Source organism: Vulpes vulpes, chromosome 16, assembly GCF_048418805.1.
Source record: "Vulpes vulpes isolate BD-2025 chromosome 16, VulVul3, whole genome shotgun sequence".
NCBI lineage: Eukaryota > Metazoa > Chordata > Mammalia > Carnivora > Canidae > Vulpes > Vulpes vulpes.
In genome coordinates this window covers 42083389-42108474 of record NC_132795.1, presented here as the reverse complement: position 1 = coordinate 42108474, position 25086 = coordinate 42083389, and the positions used below count along the sequence as shown (strand labels likewise).

Here is a 25086-nt window from a genome sequence, read left to right as displayed (position 1 = left end):
CATAATTCAGAGCCATAGATAAATCTGGAACTTCTGGAATTGTAAGAAAACTGTGCAGTGATTTTCAAACTATGGGCTCCAACAGCTGGACATGAAACCAATACAGTGTATTAAAACTAGCATATTTAAAAACAGGTTTTATACTATAATAGAAAGCATCTGAATATATTTTGCACTAAGGGAATTGTGAGCCTTTTTTCCCCCCAGTCACACAAACATCCACCCTGGGTCCACATTATAAATCCTGGCTTAAAGAGGGGAAAAAAGTGAAAGCCTCTACAAGTATGCCAGGGCAAGAATGACAATGTAATGAAACAGCCATAAACTCCGAAGCCAAAGACCTAAGTTCATATCTTAGTTCTGCCACTCATTAGCTATTATGACCTTGAAGAAGTTAACTACAAGCTCCCTACAGCACCTCTGTTTATTAACTGTAAATGGAAAGAATTCAACCAATGGTGTAACAATTGTGCAGAGTATATATGAGAACATTTTACTCAGAGTTAAGGCCAAAGTCCTTTTGATGGCTTACCAAAACCTTTCCTGACTTGCCTCTAGCCCCCTACCTTTTCTGCACCTGCCTACCATTCATTCTCCCCTTTTTCCATTGCACTCCAGCTACAAAGACTTCCTTGTAATTTTTCAATCATAAGACAACAAATCCTAAGACATCCGTTCTTAAGGCATTTGCTCTTGGTTGTTGTCCCTTCCTGGAACCTTTTTCTCCTGGATATGCGGAGGACTGCTTCTTCACCAAAGGCTCACTCAATCACCTTCTAGGGAGGACTTCAATGACCAGTCAGTTTAAATCTGCATCCCATACATATTGCATACTCCCCTGGTCTCTTTTTCTCCATACCCCTACTACCATCTGTCATGCCCATCTTATTTTTTATTTTGCATACTGTATACTCTCTCAGAACAGTGCCTGGCACACAATAGGAGTCAAATAAATATTTGCCAAGAGAATAAATGAGTAACATACAGAAACTATCAGAGTACTTAAATGTTACTTTGCCTAACCCCCACTACCAAACCACTTGTTCTTTTCAAATGCACATAGGATATCAATTGAAGTCCTCCAAACAACATAAGCTTAAGAAGACAGTGAAAATACAACTTTATTTTTGCATTTAGCATAACATCTTAGCTACATTTTTACTGTTATGGCAGATTAAATTGGCCAAAAATCCTCTTAAACTTTTGCATTATGAGTTTATCCAATTTAAACTACTTTTGGGGATCCCTGTGTGGTGCAGCGGTTCGGCCCGTGCCTTTGGCCCAGGGCGCGATCCTGGAGACCCGGGATCGAATCCCACATCAGGCTCCCGGTGCATGGAGCCTGCTTCTCCCTCCGCCTGTGTCTCTGGCTCTCTCTCTCTCTCTCTGTGGCTATCATAAATAAATAAAAAAATTTAACAAAAAAATTTAAAAAAAAAAAAAATAAACTACTTTTGTAGTCAATTTTGGTATAGAACCTCTATACATTCACCTCACTTCATATTTGTGTGATATATGATTTGCTTTTCACCTAGGATATATAAAATGATGCTTGAGAGAGGACCTGAGGCAAGATTATAACACATTTTTTTACTCTTATTTTTATTCTTAGCATTGAGAATGAAAGATACGAACAGAAAATATGTTAAACAAATTCTACAATAAAAAGATCCACTCTTTGAAAAAAAATACAAAGTTTTAGAATTCTAAATTTATACCTTCAAATTTTAGGACTATATATATATATACACACACACACACGTTTATATATATGTATAAATGTTCAATTTATATATAAATATAAACATAAATATACATATATATAAAAAACCATACTGTGTCATTAATAATAAAGTGGAAAAGACAATTCATACAAAGCTGGTGGGAATGTAATTTGGCACAGCCCTGCTGTAGGAAAAAACGGAGACATTAAAAGCTTTGGAAAATAACATTTCAGACATTCAACAATTATTTGTCAGGCCTTGTATAAGGTTTCAAATACACATTAGTGAACAAAGCTGAAAGAATCCTTTTTCTTGATCTAGCGGTAGAATGAGAGACAAAATTGTTAAAATGTCTATATGATAAATGCTACCGGAAAAGGAGCATACTTATGAAAGGGCAGTGGGGAATGCGGTAGGCTGTGCTGACTGCTATATACAGACTGACTCACTCCTAACAAACTTAGGAAGTATCAATATTACACCTACTTACAGAAGACACTTAAGGCTGAAAATTTGGCTAAAAACATAGCAATTACTTAATAAGCATTGGAGCTACCTCCAATATTTTCAATTACACTTAGAGAAACTTCTTTTCTTTTTTTAAAGTACATGCCACACTGGGCATTAAGCCCAAAGCAGGGCTTGAACTCATGACCTTCAGATCAAGACCTGAGGTGAGCTCAAAAGTCTGACACTTAACCAACTCAGTCACCCAGGTGCCCCTAGAAACATTTTCTAAAGAAATATTCAAATGTGCAAACAAGAATTCAGGTACAGAAATGTTCACAACAGTGCTATTTGTAAAAAATGAAAAATCAAAATAAAATTAGATGTTCAATAATAAGGAATTAAGTCAGTTATACTCTAGCCATTAGGAATGTTTTGGATAAATACTGAATGATACTGGAAAATGCTTATGATCTAAGTGTATTGGTTTTTAAAGATACAGGTTGCCAATCAGTAAGTATGGTCCAATTTCTCTATTACAAAAATGGGAACAGTTGCTGTCTCTGGATGTTCTCCCTTTCTTTTTACACTTTCCAGCATTTTCTAAGTATTCCACATCACCCTGTGTTGCTTTAGTAATCAAGGAGATATACAAGAGACCATAGTGTTTTACATACACACACATGCGCACGCGCACGTGCACACACACACATACTATAACATTTGCCCGGGTTAAGAGTTCCCTACTGTGCAAGACTGCCAAGTAATTTTTATTTTCTTCTTCTCATCTTTATTTTCCAGTTTTCTATAGTAAGTATTTGGTATTATTACTTTTTACCATGGGTTCCTAAGCATGACCTCATATTTGCTTCACCTAAAAATTTAAAGCTAGCAAATACTAGTATTATTTCCTCAGTATACTAACGTGTATCTATATTCAAGAATCCAAACTTATAAAATAGGTAAGTTATAAAGAAATCATGTTACAAAAGTTTTAGAAAGTTCAACTTCTCAATACACTGAGTAATTTTAGAAATCAAAAGAATTTAACTTTTTTGTTCTAAGCCATGTCTTAAAATTTCAGCATACTATTTGCCCAAGGCTGGCATATATAATTAAAAATAAAAGCCCTTGGGACGCCTGGGTGGCTCAGCAGTTGAGCATCTGCCTTCAGCTCAGGGCGAGATCCCAGAGTGCCAGATCCAGGCCCATATCCAGGTCCTTGCATGGAGCCTGCTTCTCCTGTCTCTGCCTCTCTCTCTGCCTCCCATGAATAAGTGAATAAAATCTTTAAAAAATAAAAAAATAGGGATGCCTGGGTGGTTCAGTGGTTGAGTGTCTGCCTTCAGCTCGGGTCGTGATCCCAGGGTCCTGGGATCGAGTCCCGTGTCAGATTCCCCGCAGGGAGCCTTGTGTCTCTGCCTCTCTCTGTGTGTCTCTCATGAGTAAATAAAGAAATCTTTTTTTTTTAAATGAAAAATAAAAATGAAAAATAAATAAAAGCCCTTTAACCATACAATTTAGAATATAGACTATTCTGAAAAAATAAATTCTCTAGCTACTCCTAGTCAATTCCAATCTTATAAGGGTGACAGTTTCCCTTCAATGAACAACAATCATTTTCCAAATTTCATTAGTCTGTGATTCACTTTCCTTACTCTGCTACTGCAACTACTTAGTACTGCTTTCCTTATATGGTATTTAATGCTTCAAAGGACTCAGTACCCAAGAGATCTTACAGATTTAAGGGAGGAAAAAACCAGTAAAAGTATTCCTACAGCTTACATAAACAAAGAACATACAATAGTTTCAAACTACCAGGCTGACACTCTCAATGCTCTAATTGTAAATTACAAATGAATTTCACTTGTAAGGAAAACAGGCATAATATTCACAAAAATGTTTGACTAACCATAATAAAGAGAAAGCACACAGAGTTACAAACAATAGGAATAACCCAAAGAACATTCGCCACCTTTCATCCTTAATGAAGAGAAAATGAAGATAAGGTGGACTTCCTACCATATACATTTGTAGAAAGAATCAGGACTTCAGCCTGCAAAAATAGCCAAGTGTTAACTGCCCTACTGTGATGAACACACTCCACTCTCTCCCTCCTCCCAAAAGTCAAATAAGCCAGATACTTTATTATATGAAAATAAAGGGAAAACTACATGGACACAGCAGTACCACAAGGTAAAAATAAAATGAATGAATGAGTCACACAACTTAAAGCTGCGAGTTGCATTACAGCCATTAATAATCAGGAATCATTACCGTAACACTTTCACATTTAACCAAATGTTTTTGCTTTCATTATCTCAATTCTCATCAGCAACATTAAAAGATATAAATCACTAAAAAGCTGAGGCTCTTCAATACCAATTGATTTGCCCAAGCACATAGCTTATAAATTCATGGAACCTAGACTACAAACCCACTTTCTGAATCCAAATGTGGTAGTCTTTCCAAAACAATTATTATCTCTAGGTCAAAGATGAACATATACTCAAAGGTAAATAAATGACCTGACTTTCTCGACTTTCAAAAAATAAATTGTAACTTCTATGTTAATTATTCCCTCTAAATTTCCTCCAGTATTCTGGAATATTTACTCTGCATAAATTTATTGTCTGATGTTTTACATGATTCTAAAAAGATATTTTATTCATTTTAAGGCTATGGAAACTGAAGAAAAAAAAAGGAAACTTCTATAGATAACTCGACATAACTCATGTTGTAAGTGGCAGACACAAGTACGAGTCCTAAACTAAGGTTCTCTCCATCAGATTTACCCATTTATCGGGATGCCAGGGTGGCTCAGCAGTTGGGCGTCTGCTTGATCCCAGAGTAACAGGATTGAGTCCCACACTGGGCTCCCTGCAAGGAGTCTGCTTCTCCCTCTGCCTATGTCCCTGCCTCCCTCTGCATCTCTCATGAATAAATATATAAAACCTTGAAAAAAAAAAAAAGAGATTTACCCATTTATCAAAGGAATTACTAAATGCCTATTTTATGCTATACACCATGGCAAGACCTTCAGATACAGTGATGTTAAGAAGTATTTATGTTACTCAAAATACTACACAAAACACTTAACACAATGTCATCTAAACAAAATTCCTGGTAGAAAAAAACATGTGTAGGCACTTAAGAACAAAATTGCATTCTCCTTGTTTACATTTACAAACTTGACACAAAAAAAGAGCATAAAGCACTCTGAAAAACTGTGGCTAATTCTCCTCCGCTTCAGAATCTGATCTTTAAGTAGCAATCCCACTACAAAAACAAAACAAAACAAAACCCCCAGAGGAGCTTTTATTCCTTACATCAAGTCTATTTATTCACATTTTTTCAAATGAGAAAACTAAAGTTCAGGGAGAATAAGTCAGAGTGCTAATTAAAAGTGGTACAATGGTCACCCCCTTTCAGACTGGCTAGTAGTACCAGAGACTTTAAGGACATCATGTAGAACTATGGCACAATTTAACTCTCTTCAATAGGAGTTATTATCACTTCCATCTCATTCAGCCAAAAATTAACTAGACAATTAGGTAACTTGGGCAGCTCCAGGATGTAATGGTAAATTCATTAACTTCTGCTATGAAAATCGGTATATAATGCATACTATCAAAGTACTAATTTGCTCAAATTGCTTTCCTAGAGAATCAATTCTATTTAAAAACATTCATTTGAGGGTGGGTTTTGTTGTTGTTGTTTTGCATTTTGGAATTAACAAATAATGCTAACAACCTTAAAATGAGTGGCTGTTACATGTAGTATTTTGAATAACATACACATACACATATATCTAAGCATTGTAAAATATGCCTTGTAGTAATAACATTAATACAGATTTCTCCACCATTCAAAAGTAAAGCACTCCTATGCGCCCCCCCCCCCCCCCCAATTTTTCTTAGGCTTTGCTTAGGACACTTCTTGCTAACAAATGCACAAAATAAATTAAGATAAAGCAGTTGCCCACAGACGCAGTTCAAAGCTACGGCAGCTTGATGCTGAGATGCTGAGTATAGCTCCCGGGGAAGGAGCGTGCCAAGGCCCCTCTTACTGCTCAGAACACATGCTGAGAGACTCACAATAAAACACTAAATGGTACTTTCATTTTCCACCTTTTCTCATAAAGCAAAAATCCTCTTCTTTCAGTTAGGGGAAACAGGTACTAATGTAGGTATTTCATAAAAGCGAAGTGACATAATATGAACTACTTTTTTTGAAAAGCAGGGGACACCTGTATAGGTATCATTTACGATAAATGATTCTACCACTAACTCAGATTTTGGGGGTTAATTTACCCAAGTAATGTTAAATCTCATCCCTGCAAATTATGTCAGTAACAACATTTACTGCCCTAAATGTATGTAACGAGTCTCATCCTCTTAATGTAAAACTTCTAACTACTGGTATTGACATATATGCCTAACAAGTTTTCTGGAAGACAGAAACTTAAGAGTTTCAGTCCTATCTTTTTTTTTTTAAAGATTTTATTTATTTATTCATGAGAGACACAGAGAGAAGGAGAGACACAGGCAGAAGGAGAAGCAGGCTCCCTGCAGGGAGCCACACGCGGGACTCGAGCCCGGAACTCCAGGATCATACCTTGGGCCGCAGGCGGATGTGCTCAACCACTGTGCCACCCAGGCATCCCATCAGTCATATAATTCTTAATAAATAAAAATCCTGCCAGTATGAATAAGAATACTCAATTTTTATAAAGAAGAAAATATATTCCTTCAAGAATTTCACATCAAGGTCATAATTTTAATTATAATTTGACTGTGGAATCTAACCCTCCCCCCAAGCACAAATCTGATTATCACTAGCATTGCTAAAAAAGTGGTTAATTACTCATCATGTAAAAAAGTGTCCCATACTAAGGCAAGTTCATTCTTTCAACCAATTTCTCATTAGGTCCTCGAACTCCATTCTATAGCAGATTACTTTGCCATTTTCCAAGTCCTACATATCCCCCACGCTCATTTGCAATGCTGACCGTGCACCCTCCCCACCGAGTGAACACCAAATCACCCTTCAGAACCCAATTCGAGGACCTTCTCCTCCAAAACTCATTAACTCCTTCAAACTAAGGCTGCTCTACTCTAACATGTATCCACAGCATGCAAGACAGTAAGTGAACTTCAAGCATGATGCAGTTGCACCCATGACAGTGCACGACAGCGTACGGAGCCGTACGAGGAAATGAGAGTAGACACGAAAATCATTACTAATTAATTTCTAAGAAAAATCTACTATGTACAGCTTTGCAAAGCCGAAAACTCTTAAAAGTATTTGGTTATTGTATGCTAATACAAAGAAAATCTAAAATTTGCTCTCCTTTAGAATTTTCCACTAATACAGAAAGACTCCCAATTCCATCTGATCCAGAAAATATTAGCATGGCCTCTTAGTAAAAAAATAATTCCTCCCCCCATAACTTTCTATAAGTTATTACAAATTATTGGGTCCACACAATATTTTCAACAGTTGAAAGACAAGAATTGTCTTAATCATCTTTTGCCCTCTAGAATTTACTCCTATTTATGCTGAAAGCTGTTTATAAAATTTGTTATCACCAAACGCGCAAAACTTGACCCCATCTCAGGGTCCTTTGTTCTTTCTAAAGTCTGGGGAATCATTTACCCAGATTTTTGCATGGCTTCCTTTTTTTTCAGCTTCTGCTCAGAAGCTACCTTTAGAGAAAGGCCTTCCTTCACCACCCTACTTAAAATGCTGTCCTTCTGAGGCATCTGGATGGCTCAGGTCATCTCGAAGTCCTGCGTCGGGATCCCTGCTCAGGGGGAGCCTGCTTCTCCCTCTGCTCGTGCTCTTTCTCTCTCAAATAAATATATTTTTAATTTTTTTTTTGGAGATTTTATTTATTCACGAGAGACACACACAGAGAGAGGCAGAGACACAGGCAGAGGGAGAAGCAGGCTCCATGCAGGGAGCCCAATGCAGGACTTGATCCCGGAACTCCAGGATCATGCCCTAAGCCACAGCCAGAAGACACTCAACGCCTGAGCCATCCAGGCGTCCCTAAATAAAATATTATTTTTTTAAATAAAATCTTTAAATAAATAAAATGCTTTCCTTCTTTCACCTCTAATCAGTTGTTATACCCTTATCTCTCTTTATTCTTCATCACAATTACTATCTGAAATGCTTTACTTGTTTATTTTCTGCCTACCTCTCTCAGAAGTTAACTCCATTAAGTTAGAGACTGGTTTTGTTCACTGTCATATATACCCAGCGCTACAGCAAAGTCTAGAAGAGAATAAACACTCAAATCATTAAAGAATTTATGTGAAAATATTTATAATGCTAACATTGAATCACTTGAGCCTGAAATTTAAACTTAAAACAATTTCTACCCAGATGTTATGCAAAAACAAATTCTGGGACGCCTGGGTGGCTCAGTGATTGAGCATCTATCTGCCTTTGGCTCAGGCCATAATCCCGGGGTGCCGGGTGTCATCGAGTTACCCGCAGGGAGCCTGCTTCTCCCTCTGCCTGTGTCTCTACCTCTCTCTCTGTGTGTCTCTGATGAATAAATAAATAAATAAATAAATTCCCTTGGGGGGGGGCTGATTCTATGAATTCTGTATCTGGAAAGAGATGAAAACGTCTGGACTTCCTAAAACCACAGAATTTTAGGGTGGAAGTGAGAGATCAAGTCCACTGGTTTTCAAACTATGCTCAAGAGCAGGGGGAGGTCAGATTCTCCGAAGCACCGGACTACGACTGTTTTACACATACACATCTTTTTTAGGATCTGATACATACATACAGAATACAAAAGTACGTTTTACATCAAATTTAACACTTTGGAACTGCTCTCTGCTGCCAGGTAAATAGTTTTGCCATGGACCTCAAAGTTTGGTTGGACAGGTCTACAAATACAGTCACAATTTCTCATAAGTGGGCATAGATTAGAAAGCTTATAGCTCTACTTTTTTTTTCTAAGGCCAGACATGCTTACTCAAATTATAAAAACTATGCTGCTAAAGCACTATTTTGTGCACTAGTAAATCAAGGCAAAGCTTAAGGCATATGTGCTCAGCACATGATGTCCTTGCAAAATAACAATGTGATATAACACTAGTACCTATTCTTATTATAACAATATTATTTAAAGTTCTGGCATTTCTTGATAAATATGTTTGCAATATTTGAAAATGTGAACTGTTGTATTTTGCCAAAGTCAAGCTTGAAACAAAAAATTTCCTGCTACTTCCCTTTCAACTGTCAATATTAATTATCCTGAATCTGCAAGATGACAAGTTAAAAACAAAAACTTTCCAGTTAAACCTACTTAATCTGGTAAATCAGGACAGAGTTAGCATTATCATAGCATTAAATTGAGAAATATATAGGACGCTGAGTCCAGTCTAAGAATAAAATGGTCTTTATGATTCCCAATTACTAACTTTAATAATAATCAGAACAGCTTGACTGTTCCATCTCTACATTAATGTTAAAACATAAGCTTATTTAAAAAGTAACCATCAAAATGACAACCATGAAAAATTGAGATAAAAGGAGCACCTGGCTGGCTCAATTGAAAGAGCACACAACTCTTGATCTTGAGAGTTCTGCAAGTTCAAACTCAATGTTGGATACAGAGATTTTAAATTAACTAAAAATTGAGGTAACATATATGAAAGTACTCTGCAAGCTGCAAACCATTTTCTAAAATATTAAGTAGTGAAATTAAGCCAAAAGGAATCAGGTCCTTTGAATAGCATTAATTATTGACTATTATTATGATATCTCTCTGAAAAACTCTTTTACAAACAGAAAATACAAAATCTGTATGAAGGATAAGCATAATTTACAATGTAAAAAGGAACACAAAAACACATTCCTGCCAAATATGACACAAAACCAAATGTTCCTCTCCCAAACACACTGTATTACATAATCAATCATTACATTTTGTCAAGATGCTGATACAAAATGGAGTTATGTTTCAACATCCAAATATATAAATGGGGGGAAAAATGGCATATCAATATGTTTAAAAAGCAGCAAGTCTACTCATTGTTACCTAGATTTCCAGGACACATAATTTTTTTCCCATGCTTATTTTATCATTCCTTAGCTGAGTAAAAAATTACTAAGTGTGACTCTCATCTACTTTCATATAAAAAAAGACATTTCAATTCAGTAAAAGCAGAGAAAGGATTGGTGTCCTGAGGACTGGATCATAATCTTTTAAAAAGCATGCTCTCTGTTTCTTTAGTTTTCAATCATTAAAAAGTCTCTGGTAAATTTAACATAAAAATAAGATTTCTAAAATCTTAAGTTAAATGTTAGCATCTCCACTAAATGCAATTAGGTAATGTCATTTACTCTGATTTCTACCTCTCGAAAATGGACACAAAATACTGGTGTACAATCTCTTATTCAAACCCTTAAAGGGCCCATGTTTCTCAGAATTGGAATTTTTCAGGTTTTAAAAAGATAAAAATGGTTATACATATAACCTTTATAACCTAAAAATTCCCAGAATGATATAGGCAGCACCAATAATCAAACATATTAATACTTCTGCTGCAGAAAGTTGGAAAATTAAATAGACCAATAAAGACTATGGTTAGGTCACCAATTTGTTAGAATTAGCCACCATGCTTAGAAAAAAAAAAAAAATCAGTTTCAAAGTTTTTTAGGTTTTAGGTTACCAATTAACATACACTACCTAATTAACATACACTACCTAATTTACCTAATTTTCATATGGAGAATGATATTTGAACTGGAGAACTCCTAGGCACTCAACCATTAGGAGTAAAAAGATGAAAAGAAAAAAAAAACCAATAACAATCTAACTTCAAAAGTGCAAATCTACTAGAAGCTCATGGTTAAGCAATGGCAAACATATATTACTGTATAAATAAAAATACAGATCTTCCTCAACTTATGATGAGGTTTACATCCTGATAAGCACACAGTAATTTGAAAACATCCTTATGCTGAAAATCATTTAATATACCCAACCTACTGAAGGTCACAGCTTAGCCTAGCCAAAGTTAAATGTGCTCAGAACACTTACATTAGTCTACAGATGGACAAAACGCTACAAAGCCTCTTTCACAATAAACTATAGAAAACCTCGTTTAATTTATTATTGTTTTACTGAAAGCGAAAAACAGGACAGTTATATGGGGGACAGAATGGTTTTAGGAGTACTGGTTGTTTACCCTTGTAATAGCACGGCTGACTGGGAGCTGTGAGTGGCTGCCTCTGCCCAGTATCACGACAGAGTACCGTAATAACATACTGCTAGCCAAGGAAAAAAATAAAAATTTGAAATACAGTGTCTACAGAAGGAGTATCGCTTTTGCACGGTCATAACGTCAAAAAATCGTAAAATTAACCACCGTAAGTCTGGGACTGTACAAAATATCTCCTTCAACCAGTAACCTTAGCCATACAAAATACAGCAAGAAATAAACACTCCGCCGGAGGCACTTTATTACTAACACCCTTCCCTTTCCTACACTTACTCTACATACACTTGTCTAAGAAGCTGGTTACCTACCTTCCCATAGGTAACTAAGATGCAAAGCTGTACGAAAAAAATCCAAGGAAGCAAAAGAACATGGGGTGCCCTTCATCCCATCCCCTTTTCCAGTCTGTTGTTCAGGTCTATGGACTGGGAAACAGCACTCTGAAAGCACTGAGTCAAATGATGATCCGGCACCAGGTCAGTTCACTGCATATTTATTGATAACCTACTAAGTACTACACACTATAAAAAGTACTAGAAATAAAGTAAACATAAAAAAACAAAGTCCTACCTCTTAGGTAGGAAGGTACTTACAGTCCCCAGAAGGTTATGGTAGGTAGGGACGGATGGTAAATTACAATGCAGCATGACACAAAGAAGTTTGAAAACTAAAAGCAGTACAACAGAAGGATCTGGGGACTCAGGAAAGGTTTCATTTAAAAAGTGACACCACAGAAGAGTTTTGAAGAATAAGAAGTTTGCCAAACAGCAGAGAAGTGGTAGTAAAAGTACACCCACCCACACAAAAACATATGCATGAGCCACGTACACACACACCACACACACAAAAAGGAAAATTTTCACAGCAGCAAATATGTCCAAAACATCTAGCTATATCTAAACAGACTTAGATCCCAAGTAAGCAAATACAAAACATTAACATGTATCCAGAAAAGGGAAATTTTTTTCTCCTACATAGCTTATATTTCCATGTTATATAAGCCATGAGATGTTACCAAAAAACAAACACTACAAACTGTTTCATTACTTCATAACGTGATATGCCAAGTGATATGCCAAGAGATGTGCATCTCCATTTCAGAGAACAAAATGTTAGAAAAACGTAATAGGAATTCTTCTTCCAGGTCATCCCTAAAGTATAGACAAAGTAAATAAACGAACAAGCCATATCAGCATGAGCTATCAGAGAGAGGAGTTTTAAGAACTTAAACGATGCCAAGCAGAAAAACTAAAGCAACAAGAAAAAATGTATTTAGTATTTAAATTGAAGATGGAAAGGTCCAATGAACAAAACCAAGGTAAAGATCATAATTTTAAAAACTGAAAACCCTAATATTCATTTTATTTTTTTCAAAGGCAGACTTTCTATAACAGAAATCAATTCTATAGCTCTTTCAAAATATCTAGTGAAAGTCACAATGAAATGCAACTCCTGTTTAAGTATCACAGTTAGAAATTATCCTTAGTGAGGCAGAATGAGCACCTGGATCATCACCCAGAATGATTCCTTTCACAGCACTAGATCCTTGATATCAGCATTGTATGCAATTATATTCAAAAATTACAGCGCAACTCCGATTAACTCTGTCCGTAAAACTACCCTACCTGATGACACCTTGGTTTCTTTTGCTTCTTTGCGTCACAAAATCCACCAGAGGTCTAGGTAACAAACAAAATCTTATTTAGTAGTATCTTTTCCTAAGACTGTATCACTATTTGCATAAGTTGTCCTTACTGCCTATTCCAGTAAGTACACAGAAAATTTGCTTTTAAATATGTAATAACAGAGCAAACTTGTAAGTTAAAATTTTCTTTTTTTTTTAATTTTTATTTACTTATGATAGAGAGAGAGAGAGAGAGAGGGGGGGGGGGGCAGAGACACAGGCAGAGGGAGAAGCAGGCTCCATGCACCAGGAGACCGACGTGGGATTCGATCCCGGGTCTCCAGGATCGCGCCCTGGGCCAAAGGCAGGCGCCAAACCGCTGCGCCACCCAGGGATCCCAAAATTTTCAACATAACTTGAAAATACTATTTATGAGTGACTTTAAAGCAATAAACAAACTTATTTTCCCTAGTCTATTAAGGACTACTCTACTTTCACATACATAGATTGAAGCATGCCATTACTTTTCTATAACATCAAGAACTCTTGTGATGCAAATGTCACTAAATAGGGCAAAATTATTGCTTCCCACAGATTGTGAAAAATTCTCTAAAAGCTTTTAAGAAGTACCCTTTAATGCCATTATCTACCAAAGAAAAACCAAAACAACTATGTTAGAAGTGCTCTAAGGAAATCTATTCATATAAATCTGAAGCACTTATTTACTTATGAACAAAAATATTTCAGGTTATAACTAAGTGTTAAGTATCTCCTGAAAAATCAAAAAGTAAATTAAACATCCAAAGTTATTAAGTAAAAATATAGGTAATTAGTTCTCTTGGGAAGGAATATCATTCTGAGTTTTATTTTATCTTCAAGATCAAGTACTTCTCAAACGAGGGGGGATATAAATACACTCTAGCATTTTGCCCTAATTTTTCCACCACATAAATTTACTTTAAAACGGAAGTATCATAGAAACTGAAATTTTTTTAAAAGCTGTATTTACTGCTTGGTTGAGCATACAGGCAATTCTCCTTCCCCAAGAGTATCAGATTAGGTTACAGATACCTCTATACAGTATACCGAGAATAAAAGGGTTCTGCTTAGGACAGTTCATTTTTATTGATGTAATGTTAGTTAGGATGCAAAAAAATGTGAAAACGTCTCAATTCCTGTCTAAATTACAAAGTATGCACAGAAGTCACTGCAATTCACTGCCCTGGGGGGGGGGGGGGGGGGAGAGACGGAAGAGAGAAAAGCACCTTTTTAAAATTAGTTGAGAATCTTACAAAGTCAAGAAAGTGGAGCATTTTTTCCTCTTTTACACATACATTGTTATTTTCCCTTTAGATTCAATATCACAGAAGAACTGCGATCTCAGAACAAACTACAGAGGAGTTCAACATACATACAGCTTACTAAAAGCTCTTGGCCCGTTAAGTAGTATTTCAGTGAAAATACCTGAACGCAGGCAGACCTCTAAGCATTTCAATGTAGACATTTTAACCACTGCGGTCCACTGTGATTCTCGACTAACCCTTTAGATCCGGGGTAGGGCAATCTTACAAAACTGCGGAAGGTCACGTGCGCGCTGACGTCTGAGGAAGAAGTGCTGTCCAACAGACGAAGGGCTCCCCCCAACAGTTCAGCTTAGACCCTGAACCTACCTAGATACTCTGACATCTCTATCCAAACCCCCCCATTTGCTCTGTTTCCACTTACGTTATTTCATGAGGGGGACCCCGAAAGTCACTCCGGGCGACTCTGGAGCTCTAAATATCCCGCCTGCCACGCGTGGCAGGGAAGGCGTTCACTTCTGAACCCGAGACGCAAGGGCAGCCTCCCTCCCTCGGGAGCAGCGGACCTTTCTCACTCCGTACTTTCTACCACTCGGCCGAGAACGTTTACGGGGCTCCGAGCCGTGTGTACCTTTCCCAACCATCAGGAACAGCCCCGAAGACCAAATTATAAGGAAGGAATAAGCCAGAGCCTTGGAGCAGAAGTTCCACGAAGATGAAACAGAACGTGTTGCACGCGCCCCCCCCCCTTCCCTCCCGGGGGATGCGGGCGGGCGGGCGGGCGAAGGCCTCTCCCAGGGATTCAAAGGAAGTTGGTGTTTAGGTTCCTCCCGACAGGGTGGTACCCGTATGTAAGACCTCGGGCGGGGGGGGGACGCCGGAGCCACGGGGGCCGCAGCGGATGCACATTCTGAAACCTTCCAAGTGCGCTTTTTTTTTTTTTAATTAAAAAAAAAAAAAAAAAAACAGGACGAGGGAATCCTCATTCCCTAAGAACCAACCGTGTAGACGACGGGCGGGACTGCAGCCTCCACGAACAACCAGTGTGTGTGTGGGGGGGGGGCCTCTCTGAACCCCACTCGGTTTCCTCCGTGAAACTTTTAAGGCAGCCCCGAGACAGCACAAGGTGGGGGGACACGGGGGGCGGCGGAAGTGGAAACGCGGGGACTAGCAACTTGGCCCAACACAGGCCGCCCCGGGACCATCCCATCGCTGCTCCTGCCGCGGCTCCCTGCAGCCGCCCCCTCGGTACCCCAGGGCCCGGGGGGAGGGGGCTCCTCGAGGCCCGTTAGCCAGCCCCGCGTCCGTCTCATTACACACACGCACACGCACACGCACAAGTTGCAGGTGATGGGAGTGCACGGAGGGAGAGACGGCGGCAGCCTGCTCGGAAGCGGCCCGGGCCCCGCCGCCGCCCGTCCTTCCCCAGGAAGCAGCGCGGCGGAGGACGCTGCTCGGCGCCGGCGGGAGCCCGGAGGAGCGCAGCCCGGGGAAGCCGCAGCTCCCGCCGGGAGGGCCCCGCGTCCAGGGCCGCCGCTGCAGCCGCCCGAGCACGGCGACGCTTTACGTCCCGTCCACCAGCCTCCCCACACACACCCCCTCCCTCCCCCCTCCCTCCTTCCCTCCCTCCGCCGCCGCCGCCGCCACCCCCCCTCCCCGCCCGCTCCGCTCTCCCTCTCTCGATTGGAGCCCAGACAAAAGCAACGGGAAGCGGCGGGCCGGGACGCTGCCCGCGGGCCCCGGGCGCGGCCGGTCCGGCCCCGAGGCATTCCCCAGCCTTGAGGGGGCCCCGAATCCGCCGCCCCCGCCGCGCGCCCCGCTGCCAGACTTCCGAAAATTTGCCAAAAACTCACCGCATGAATTTTCTTGTCCCGCGGATCCAAGATGGCGACGTATCCACCGCGGAGGCTGCTGGGAGCAAGACCTTTACCCTCTGACCCCCGCCGTGACCCCCGCCGTTCCGGCTTCACTCGCGGCGGCGGCGGAAGGTGGGAGCGGCGATGGCCGGCGGGACGTGGGGTGCGGGTGGGCGGCTTCCCGCGCGTTCCGGGAGGGGTGGGGGGAGGCGCCGCGCTGCCTCGGCGCCTCCTGCGCCGCTTCCGAGCCCGTCCCCCCGCGTCCGCCGGCAGGGAGGCGCGCAGCCTGTCGGCGGCCGTTACAGCCGGCGGGGCCTGGGCGGCCGGGGTCTGGCTGCGGTGCGCGGGGTCCGGGGCGGGGGGTGGCGTCGGCCCGCCCTCCCCGGGGCGCAGAGCGTGTCGGTGTCCGACACCACGCCCCTCCCACGTCGGCCCTGCTGCCGCTCCCGCACCCGTTCCCGCACCCGTTCACGCTTCCGCACCCGTTCCCACTCCCGCACCCGCTTCCGCTCCCGTTCCCACTTCTGCACCCGCTCCCGCACTCGCTCCCGTTCCCGCACCCGTTCCTACTCCCGCACCCGCTGCTGCACCCGCACCCGCTCCAGTACTCACTCCCGTTCCCGCACCCGCTCCAGTACTCACTCCCGTTCCCGCACCCGCTCCCGCCCCCGTTCCCACTCCCGCACCCGTTCCCGCACCCACTTATGCACCCGCTTCCGCTCCCGTTCTGGCACTCACTCCCGCTTCCGCACCCGCTCCCGCTTTCGCACAGGCTCCCGTTCCTGCACCCGCTCCCGCACCCGCACCCACTCCCGTTCTCGCCCCCTCGATCCCCGCAGCCTCCCGGGCCTGTGTGCGCACTCGCAGGGCCCGGCCACCCGTCCCCATCCCTGCCTGACAAGTGAGTCCCCCCTGGGCTGAAAGCGTTGCTATTTGCTGCTCACCATCCTTCCTTTTTTTCTTTTTTCTTTTTTTTAAACTTAGTGGACGGGAGTTTACTGGGGAGCAGGTTCTAAAAGCACTGAGCTTGCACTCGCCGCGCGTCAGGCAGAGAGAATCTCCGGCCACTGCTGCACTGTCCGCACGTGACGCCCGAGCAACCCGCTGCTCCATGCGCTAGTGAAGGCGAAGGCTCCGCTGGAAACTTCAGGAGGTGGGAGTCTCTGGTTTGTTTTGTTTTTTTTTGTTGTTTTTTTTGTTTTTTCAGAAAAGCGATTGTCGCTCGAAATCACATTTCTGTTCTTCCAAATAATTTCTTAACTCCTTTGTGTATCAATAAATGCTTTCCCTTTTTTTTGTCCCTGTCCAGCATTTTTCTTTTTTTTTCCTCTCTCTTTTTAAAGATTTTTATTTATTTATTCATGAGAGACACAGAGAGAGAAGCAGTGACACAGGCAGAGGGAGAAGCAGGCTCCATGCAGGGAGCCCGACGTGGGACTCGATCCCTGGTCTCCAGGGTTGTGCCCTGGGCTGAAGGCAGATGCTAAACCACTGAGGCACCCGGGCCGCCCTGTCCGGCATTTTTGTTTTGTTGTTTTTGTCTTTTTATTTATTCATGAGAGACACAGAGAGAGAGACAGAGACACAGGCAGAGGGAGAAGTAGGCTCCATGCCAGGAGCCCGACGGACGTGGGACTCCATCCCGGGACTCCAGAATTGCGCCCTGGACCAAAGGCAGGCGCTAAACCGCTAAACCGCTGAACCGCTGAGCCACCCAGGGATCCCCCTTGTCTGGTATTTTTGAACCTAAGTCGTTGCATGTGTGTTTTGGAATTGTGTAGTTTCATACAGTGAATTTTTTTGCTGTTTTTTGTTTTGTTTTGTTTTGTTTAGTTTTATTTAGTTTTATTTTGTTTTCCTATCACGACAATAAGCACTTCTTGTAAAGTCAAAGGCATCTGCAGCGAATAAAATTTCTCCTCCCCTTGTGTGTATCTTATATACAGTCCTTTTTCCTTCCCCCCAAAAGTACCAAGGTGTTCCAATTTAAGACCTATCATGGAAGGGCAGGCAGAGAGCATCCATCAGCTTCCCAACAGAGGGAAAAGCATGGAAAGGAAAGGGGACCGTTACGTTTGTGGAATGCAAGGTATTTGGACACATCAGTAAATATGTGAACTGACTTAAACTCCAAAGGGTGCTGAGCTAGCCAGGAGAAAATGTTTTGCCTGATTATCCATTTCATTACACGTCATGCCTCACGTTTTTTTTTAACTTCAGGAAAATTCAAGGAGGGATAACGCCTCTGCATGTCCTTTCCTCCCTGTCCCCAACAGCTCCTTCCTGACTCTTCGGGGTTCTCTTCCACTCTGCAAGATGGTGTGTTAGAAGCCTGAACATGCCTCTGAGCACATGTAGTCCAGCTTTATCCAGTTGCCACCCTTCCCCCTGCATGTACCAGGCTCTTTCGGTATGTAGCAGGGACTGTCCGTCATCCCCTAGAATTTCTCCATTTTTTTTATTTTTTAAAGATTTTATTTATTTATTCATGAGACACATAGAGGCAGAGACACAGGCAGGGGGAGAAGCAGGCTCCATGCGTGGAGCCCGTGGCAGGACACGATCCCAGGACCCCCGGGGTCACGCCCTGGGCTGAAGGCGGCACTAAACCGCTGAGCCACCTGGGCTGCCCTCTATTTTTTTTTTTTTTTTAATACTAATAGACATGGACACTTGGCCGTCGGAGATAAAGAGTATTTTCCAGGCTCGCTGTCGCCATGCGGTAGTTCTGGTCAATGAGATGAGCAGGTATGCCCTGTGGCACCCCTTCAAGACCATCTGTAGGGGACAGGCCTTCAGTCCTTTTTTTCTTTTCCTCTTAATCCCTGCACCCTAGAATACGGATGTAATAGCCTGGAACTCTTACTGTCAATTTGGGGGAAACGTGATCCCATTAAGCCCCTTATACGGCATTGTACCAGCCCCACACTCTATGTTCAGATTTTGATGTAAGGGGAGAAAAAGTAAACTTCTGTCTTACTAAAGCCACTGTTTAGGGTCTCTTGTTCTCAACTGAATTTAATCTTAACTGATACTCCATCTCCGGACCCTTGCCCTTGGTGTTTTGTTTCCGGCTGGGATAGACTTTATGTCCGTATGGCTAACTCATTCTCACTCTTCAGTTCTTAAGTCATCTTGACAAGGCCTTCCCTGGCCACCATATTTAAAGTAGCTCCTTTCCCCCATTTATTTAGTTTTTCAATAGCCTTTGCAACTTATCATTATCTTTATTATTATCTGGTTCACTTCATCCTAATAAAAATTTTAAGCTCCACGAGAGCAAGGACTACATTTGTTTTGCTCACTGGTTTATTCTCCACACATAGTAGACATTAGGTAAGTCATGTTGAATGAATGAGACAGTAAATAAATCATTGAATGAGTGAAGTAGATTCTTACCTTAGATTAAGTCAACTTTTTTTTTTTTTTCCTTTTTAAATGTCTTGAAAGATTCCCTTTACCCTTTACAGAATGTGTAAAATCCAAACTAGGAAGCAGCTAGGAAAACTAGTGCTGAACTACTGGAAAATGCTAGCTTCCAACCCTAGATAATGAAGATGTATACCTTTATCTGGGAAATTGATAAGGCTATTACACGAAAAACAGCTTAATTGGTGAGGCACACTGGCAAATCAGAAGAGTATTCCATGTCATATCTGGGGCAGAAATTCCCACTAAGTAGTTGTCCGATTTATTATGTAACTTTATCTCCAATGTAGGTAAGAGGAGCGCCTGGGTAGCCTGGTCGGGTGGGCATCACGTTCATTTCAGGATTGTGAGATCAGGCTCTATGTTGGGATCCACGCTCAGTGGGGAGTCTGCTTGAATTTCTCTCCCTCTGCCCCTACTCCCACTCCACACGCTCTCTTCTCTCTAAAGTAAATAAATCTTAATAAGATGCTAAGTAAGAATCTTAAGCTTTGACTGGTAATATAAAAGTTTAATAGTCTAACTTATGAGTGACATAACATGTTATACATTAATTTGGTTGCAGGTGTTACTTTAACAAGTGATTATTTCTTGATAATACCCGCAAGCATTCAGAGAAACGGGGCTTCTTAAATGTCTGAGGATATAAATCTCCACACTTCTGGAGTGCAGTTTGACAATATGTATCAGAATCCTTGAGCATGAGCATTTGATCCTGCAATTCCTCTTATAGAAATGTATCATACGGAAATAAGAATATGTGTAACAATTCGATTGCTAGAGTGAGGATATTGGTTAAATTAAGCTACGTGCATAGTATGGAACAGTATTCAGGCCTTAAATATGATGTGAAGGAGGAGCACCTGGCTGGGTCAGTCAGGAGGCCAAATGACTGGGTGGTAAGTTTGAGCCACACATTGGATGTAGAGATAACTTTAATAAATATAACTTTTTTAAAAATGATGTGGACGGAATTTTATTGACATGATCTATTCAGTGTGAAAAGAAAATTTAAAACGTACAGTTGACCCTTCAAATAACTCAGGGGATAGAACACCTAACCTCCTTTCTGTGCATGGTCAGAAGTTCCTATTAAGGAACTATTGACCAGAAGCCTTACTGATAATATAAAGTCAGCTAACATAAATTCTGTATGTTAGGGATCCCTGGGTGGCGCAGCGGTTTGGCGCCTGCCTTTGGCCCAGGGCGCAATCCTGGAGACCCAGGATCGAGTCCCACGTCGGGCTCCTGGTGCATGGAGCCTGCTTCTCCCTCTGCCTGTGTCTCTGCCTCTCTCTCTGTCTGTGACTATCATACATAAATAAATAAAATAAATTTAAAAAAATTCTGTATGTTATATGCATTATGTACTGTACTATAATAAAGCAAGCTAGAGAAAAAATACTAAGGAAATCATAAAGAAAATACATTTACAGTTTTATATTTGTTGAAAAAAATCTGTATAAGTGGACCCATGTAATTCAGACTGGTGTTATTCCCAGGGTCAACTGTAATTCCAGTTTTGTGAAAATTTGTAAGTCTCCCAAAGAGCTAACATGATATGCACAAAGCGTTAATTCAGCCTTGCCGAACTGTTTTTATTTACACCTATCTTTATCTCATCATTTCTATTTTAATGGTTTTTAAACTTTCAGAGGATAAAAATATTGTATAATACTATTTAAAAGCCTACTTCTCTCTTTGTAGAAACAAGTGGATAATTTGGGGCAATAGTACCACATACTCAGTTGCCAAGCCTGAAATCTTTTATCCTTTCTTCTTCCCTGTGCCCCACTAATAATTACCAATCTTGTGTATTTTACCTTCTAATTAAGACATAGTAATAGCAGCAACAGATGTACCAAACACTTAAGATCCACTACATGCCAGGCACTATTGTAAGCATTTTACCTAGATTGATTCCTGAAATCCTTGCATCTACTCTCTGTGATAGGAACTGCTAAAATCTGTAGTACAAACTAAATTCTCTGTTAGGTCAGAAATGAGGACTGGTATGTCAGGGATAATTTCACCCAGTGGCTGTTTAAATTCCATGTTGAATGACTGGATAGATGTGGCTGAAAGGAAGGGATGTTTTCAGTGAGGGGAGTAATGTGAGCAAAGGCAGTTTGTATTTGCAGCTGCAATACAAAGTACCACAGACTGGGTGGCATAAACAACAAATTCATTTCGTCACAGTCTGAGACATACTTGTTTTCTTCCCAGCGCCTCTGTCCTTGGCTTGGAGACGGCTCTCTTCATGTTTACATCGTATTCTCCCTGTATGTGAGTTTGTTTCCAAATTTCCCCTTTTCATAAGAATACCAGTCATATTGGATTGGGGTATACTCCTATGACTTCATTTAACATTGATTACTTTTAAAAATTCCTATCTCCAAATACAATCACGTTCTGAGGTACTGGGGATTAGTACCTCATAAGTATGGGGGGAACACAATACAATTCAGGCCAGCTGAGAAGCAGAAATGAGCATGGGCCAGCAACTAGGAGCAGACTAAGATAAGCAGAAGGAAGCTAGTAAAATTTGTGTAGAATCAGGTGGCAGGTTTGGGAGTGTTTTAGAATGCAGAATGCAGAAATATTGATAGATGGCCTTTAATAAGTCACTGCTAATCAATCCATTCCTAAGGTTTAGTCAGTACCAAAGAAGGAAAAAAAATTAAAAGAGGCGCCTAGATGTGATGCAGGTCATGATCTCAGGGTCCTAGGATCGTGGGATCAAGCCCCACGTTGGGCTCCGTGCTCAGCACAGAGTCTGCTTAGGTTTCTTTCTCTGCCTCTCCCCACTGTGTGCTCAAGCAGGTTCTCTCCCTCAAATAAATCTTGAAAAAAAAATAGAATCATTTGTAGCATATCTTTTATCATATCCACTCTTACCACCTAACATCAGCATTCTCATCTTGCAAAGATAATTAAGTTGTTATGAATCAAAAAAATATATATCTATGAATCATCTCTAAATTAATGTGATATAGGGACTCCTGGGTGGCTCAGTTGTTTAACTGCCTGTCTTTGGCTCAGGGTCCGGGGAGAGAGCCTGTTCACAGGAAACCTGCTTCTTTCTCCCCTTCTGCCTGCTGCTCTCCCTGCTTGTACATTTTCTTTCTCTCTGTCAAAATCTTTTTTAAAAAGTAATAATGTGATGTAGGTTTTTAACCATTCAAATCTCTTTATACAATAGAAGTTTTGTCCCCCACATCATGCAAAAGAATCAACAAAAAAAATTGTAGCATATCTTTTATCATATCCACTCTTACCACCTAACATCAGCATTCTCATCTTGCAAAGATAATTAAGTTGTTATGAATCAAAAAAATATATATCTATGAATCATCTCTAAATTAATGTGATATAGGGACTCCTGGGTGGCTCAGTTGTTTAACTGCCTGTCTTTGGCTCAGGGTCCGGGGAGAGAGCCTGTTCACAGGAAACCTGCTTCTTTCTCCCCTTCTGCCTGCTGCTCTCCCTGCTTGTACATTTTCTTTCTCTCTGTCAAAATCTTTTTTAAAAAGTAATAATGTGATGTAGGTTTTTAACCATTCAAATCTCTTTATACAATAGAAGTTTTGTCCCCCACATCATGCAAAAGAATCAACAAAATACTTTTTAATTTGCTTACTCAACTACATCAACTGTTAAATGTTTAAATACATGGTTAAGCTGTTGTGTTTTTTTTAATAAAAACGCCAATTAACTCTATGTATGAGTTACAAAGTATCTTCCACTTAAAAAAGTAAAATAACTCCCCAGAAAGTTTCAAGATTCAATGAATATACAATAGTAAATCAATTTAAAGCACATGTAATCAGCCAATACATTTTTTCTGGCAATGGAAAATTAACTGAAAGCTTAAGAAGTTTAAAAGAGAAAGGGACTAAATGCTGAAATCATAGTAGGAATGAAACATATATATATACACACACAATAGATTGATGAAAGAGTTCTATGTGCTTTTTAAATAGTAATGGATTTAGTGATAACCATTCAAATGCTGAATGTTAACCTGTTTTGTAACTGAGTAATTTAAAGTGAAAATACATTCAGTATAAAAGAAAATGAAGGCTATGAAGACAATGAGACAGTAAAGATTATAAAATATATAGATCTCAAGAAAACCTTGGTCCTGGAAGAAGCAATCTAAACCTGCTCCCCTACTTCAACTGATTCCATCCTATTCAGTAATCTTGCTCTCAGGAACTGTTTTATGTTTAACCTAAATTTTTTACACTGCTTTTTTGTTTTTGGATTTTACTCTTATTCCTGGAAACTGCCCATACTGCAAATTGTTCATGGATGAAATACAGAGTTTAACAGATTTTTTTTCTGCAAAATTATGGTATAAACCTGCTTAGTTTTCCATTTGATTGCTAATAAATGTATACCACAGAGTTTGTTAAAGAAACCCATTAATAACAATGTGTAGCATGCTGCAAAGTACAAGAAGTAAACAAAAAATGAGCATATAAACCTGCATCTGGACCACCATAGTACTGAGTGCTGACAAAATTATAACACGGGAAAAAATTTTTAGAAAGTTGTGATTTAGGGGCACCTGGCTGGCTCAGTCGGTGGAGCATGTGACATTTGACCTCCAGATTGTAAATTCAAGCCCCACACTATATGTAGAGATTACTTAAAAAGTTACATTAAAAAAAATACACAGTTCAGAAAGGGTTAAGTGGAAACCTTAACATGTTATTGTTTTGAACCATCCATCACACATTACAGTGCTTGAAAATAGTCAAAAGTCTGGCACAAAAAAATTAATCACATTCAGTGTACATCAGTTTTTGAAATCAAAAGTAACTTGGTTAATAAAAACACTTTTTTAAGATTTTATTTATTTATTCATGAGAGACACAGAGAGAGAGAGAAAGAGGCAGAGACACAGGCAGAGGGAGAAGCAGGCTCCATGCAGGGAGCCCGAAGTGGGACTCAATCCTAGGTCTCCAGGGTCAGGCCCTGGGCTGAAGGCAGCGCTAAACTGCTGCGCAACTGGGGCTGTCCAACATTTTGTTTCATAAAAGAACTGTCGGTTACCCGGTTAAACATGAATAATTAATTCTCAAAAACTGCATTGGAACTTTTCTATGAGTACACATGATGCCTGTTACATGTTAAGATTTATTTATTTGAGAATGAGCAGGAGGGGCAGAGGGAGAGGGAGAGAGAATCTCAAGCAGGCTGTGTGCTGAGCATGCCAGGCTTGAGATCACAACCTGAGCCAAAATCCAAGAGTCAGTTACTCAACCCACTGGGCTACCCAGGCACCCCCATAGCAGTTTCATTTAAAATGATTGTTCAGTAAGAGGAACAAATAGTTTACTAGTCAGGTTGCCTTAAGTTGCAAAGGCCTAGAGAAACTCAGCAACAGGCTACATATATTAGTGTTCAGCTCTGATGTCTTTCAAAAATATGAAGGGAATAAAGCCTTTA

General features: G+C 40.6%; 2 protein-coding genes across 24 annotated transcripts in view; one reads left to right on the top strand and one right to left on the bottom strand.

Moving 5' to 3' along the window:
• Positions 1 to 17229, bottom strand: part of CNOT2 (CCR4-NOT transcription complex subunit 2) — a 117498-nt gene extending 100269 nt beyond the window's left edge. For 4 of the 23 annotated variants that reach the window (XM_026001726.2, XM_026001725.2, XM_026001723.2 and 1 more), the window contains exon 1: positions 16198 to 16272. Coding sequence is in view for 3 of the 23 variants with exons in the window: in XM_072741752.1 (XP_072597853.1) it covers positions 16198 to 16202 (5 nt within the window). In the remaining 20 variants the exon portion in view is untranslated. Of the gene's footprint in view, positions 1 to 14768; positions 15141 to 15345; positions 15607 to 16197; positions 16300 to 17144 lie in introns of those variants that run through there. The other 19 variants (XM_026001727.2, XM_072741755.1, XM_026001729.2 and 16 more) reach the window with 14 other exon arrangements.
• On the top strand, positions 16345 to 18139 carry LOC112922186 (uncharacterized). Its single transcript, XM_072741591.1, has 2 exons — positions 16345 to 17353; positions 17544 to 18139. Exon 1 carries the CDS (start codon positions 16345 to 16347, stop codon positions 17119 to 17121), a length of 777 nt encoding a protein of 258 aa, XP_072597692.1. The 3' UTR covers positions 17122 to 17353; positions 17544 to 18139.
• The last annotated feature ends 6947 nt before the right edge of the window (positions 18140 to 25086 follow it).

Coding starts and splice junctions, on each gene's coding strand:
- LOC112922186 (XM_072741591.1), top strand. CDS start 16,345: ATGGCCGGCGGGACGTGGGGTGCGGGTGGGCGGCTTCCCGCGCGTTCC.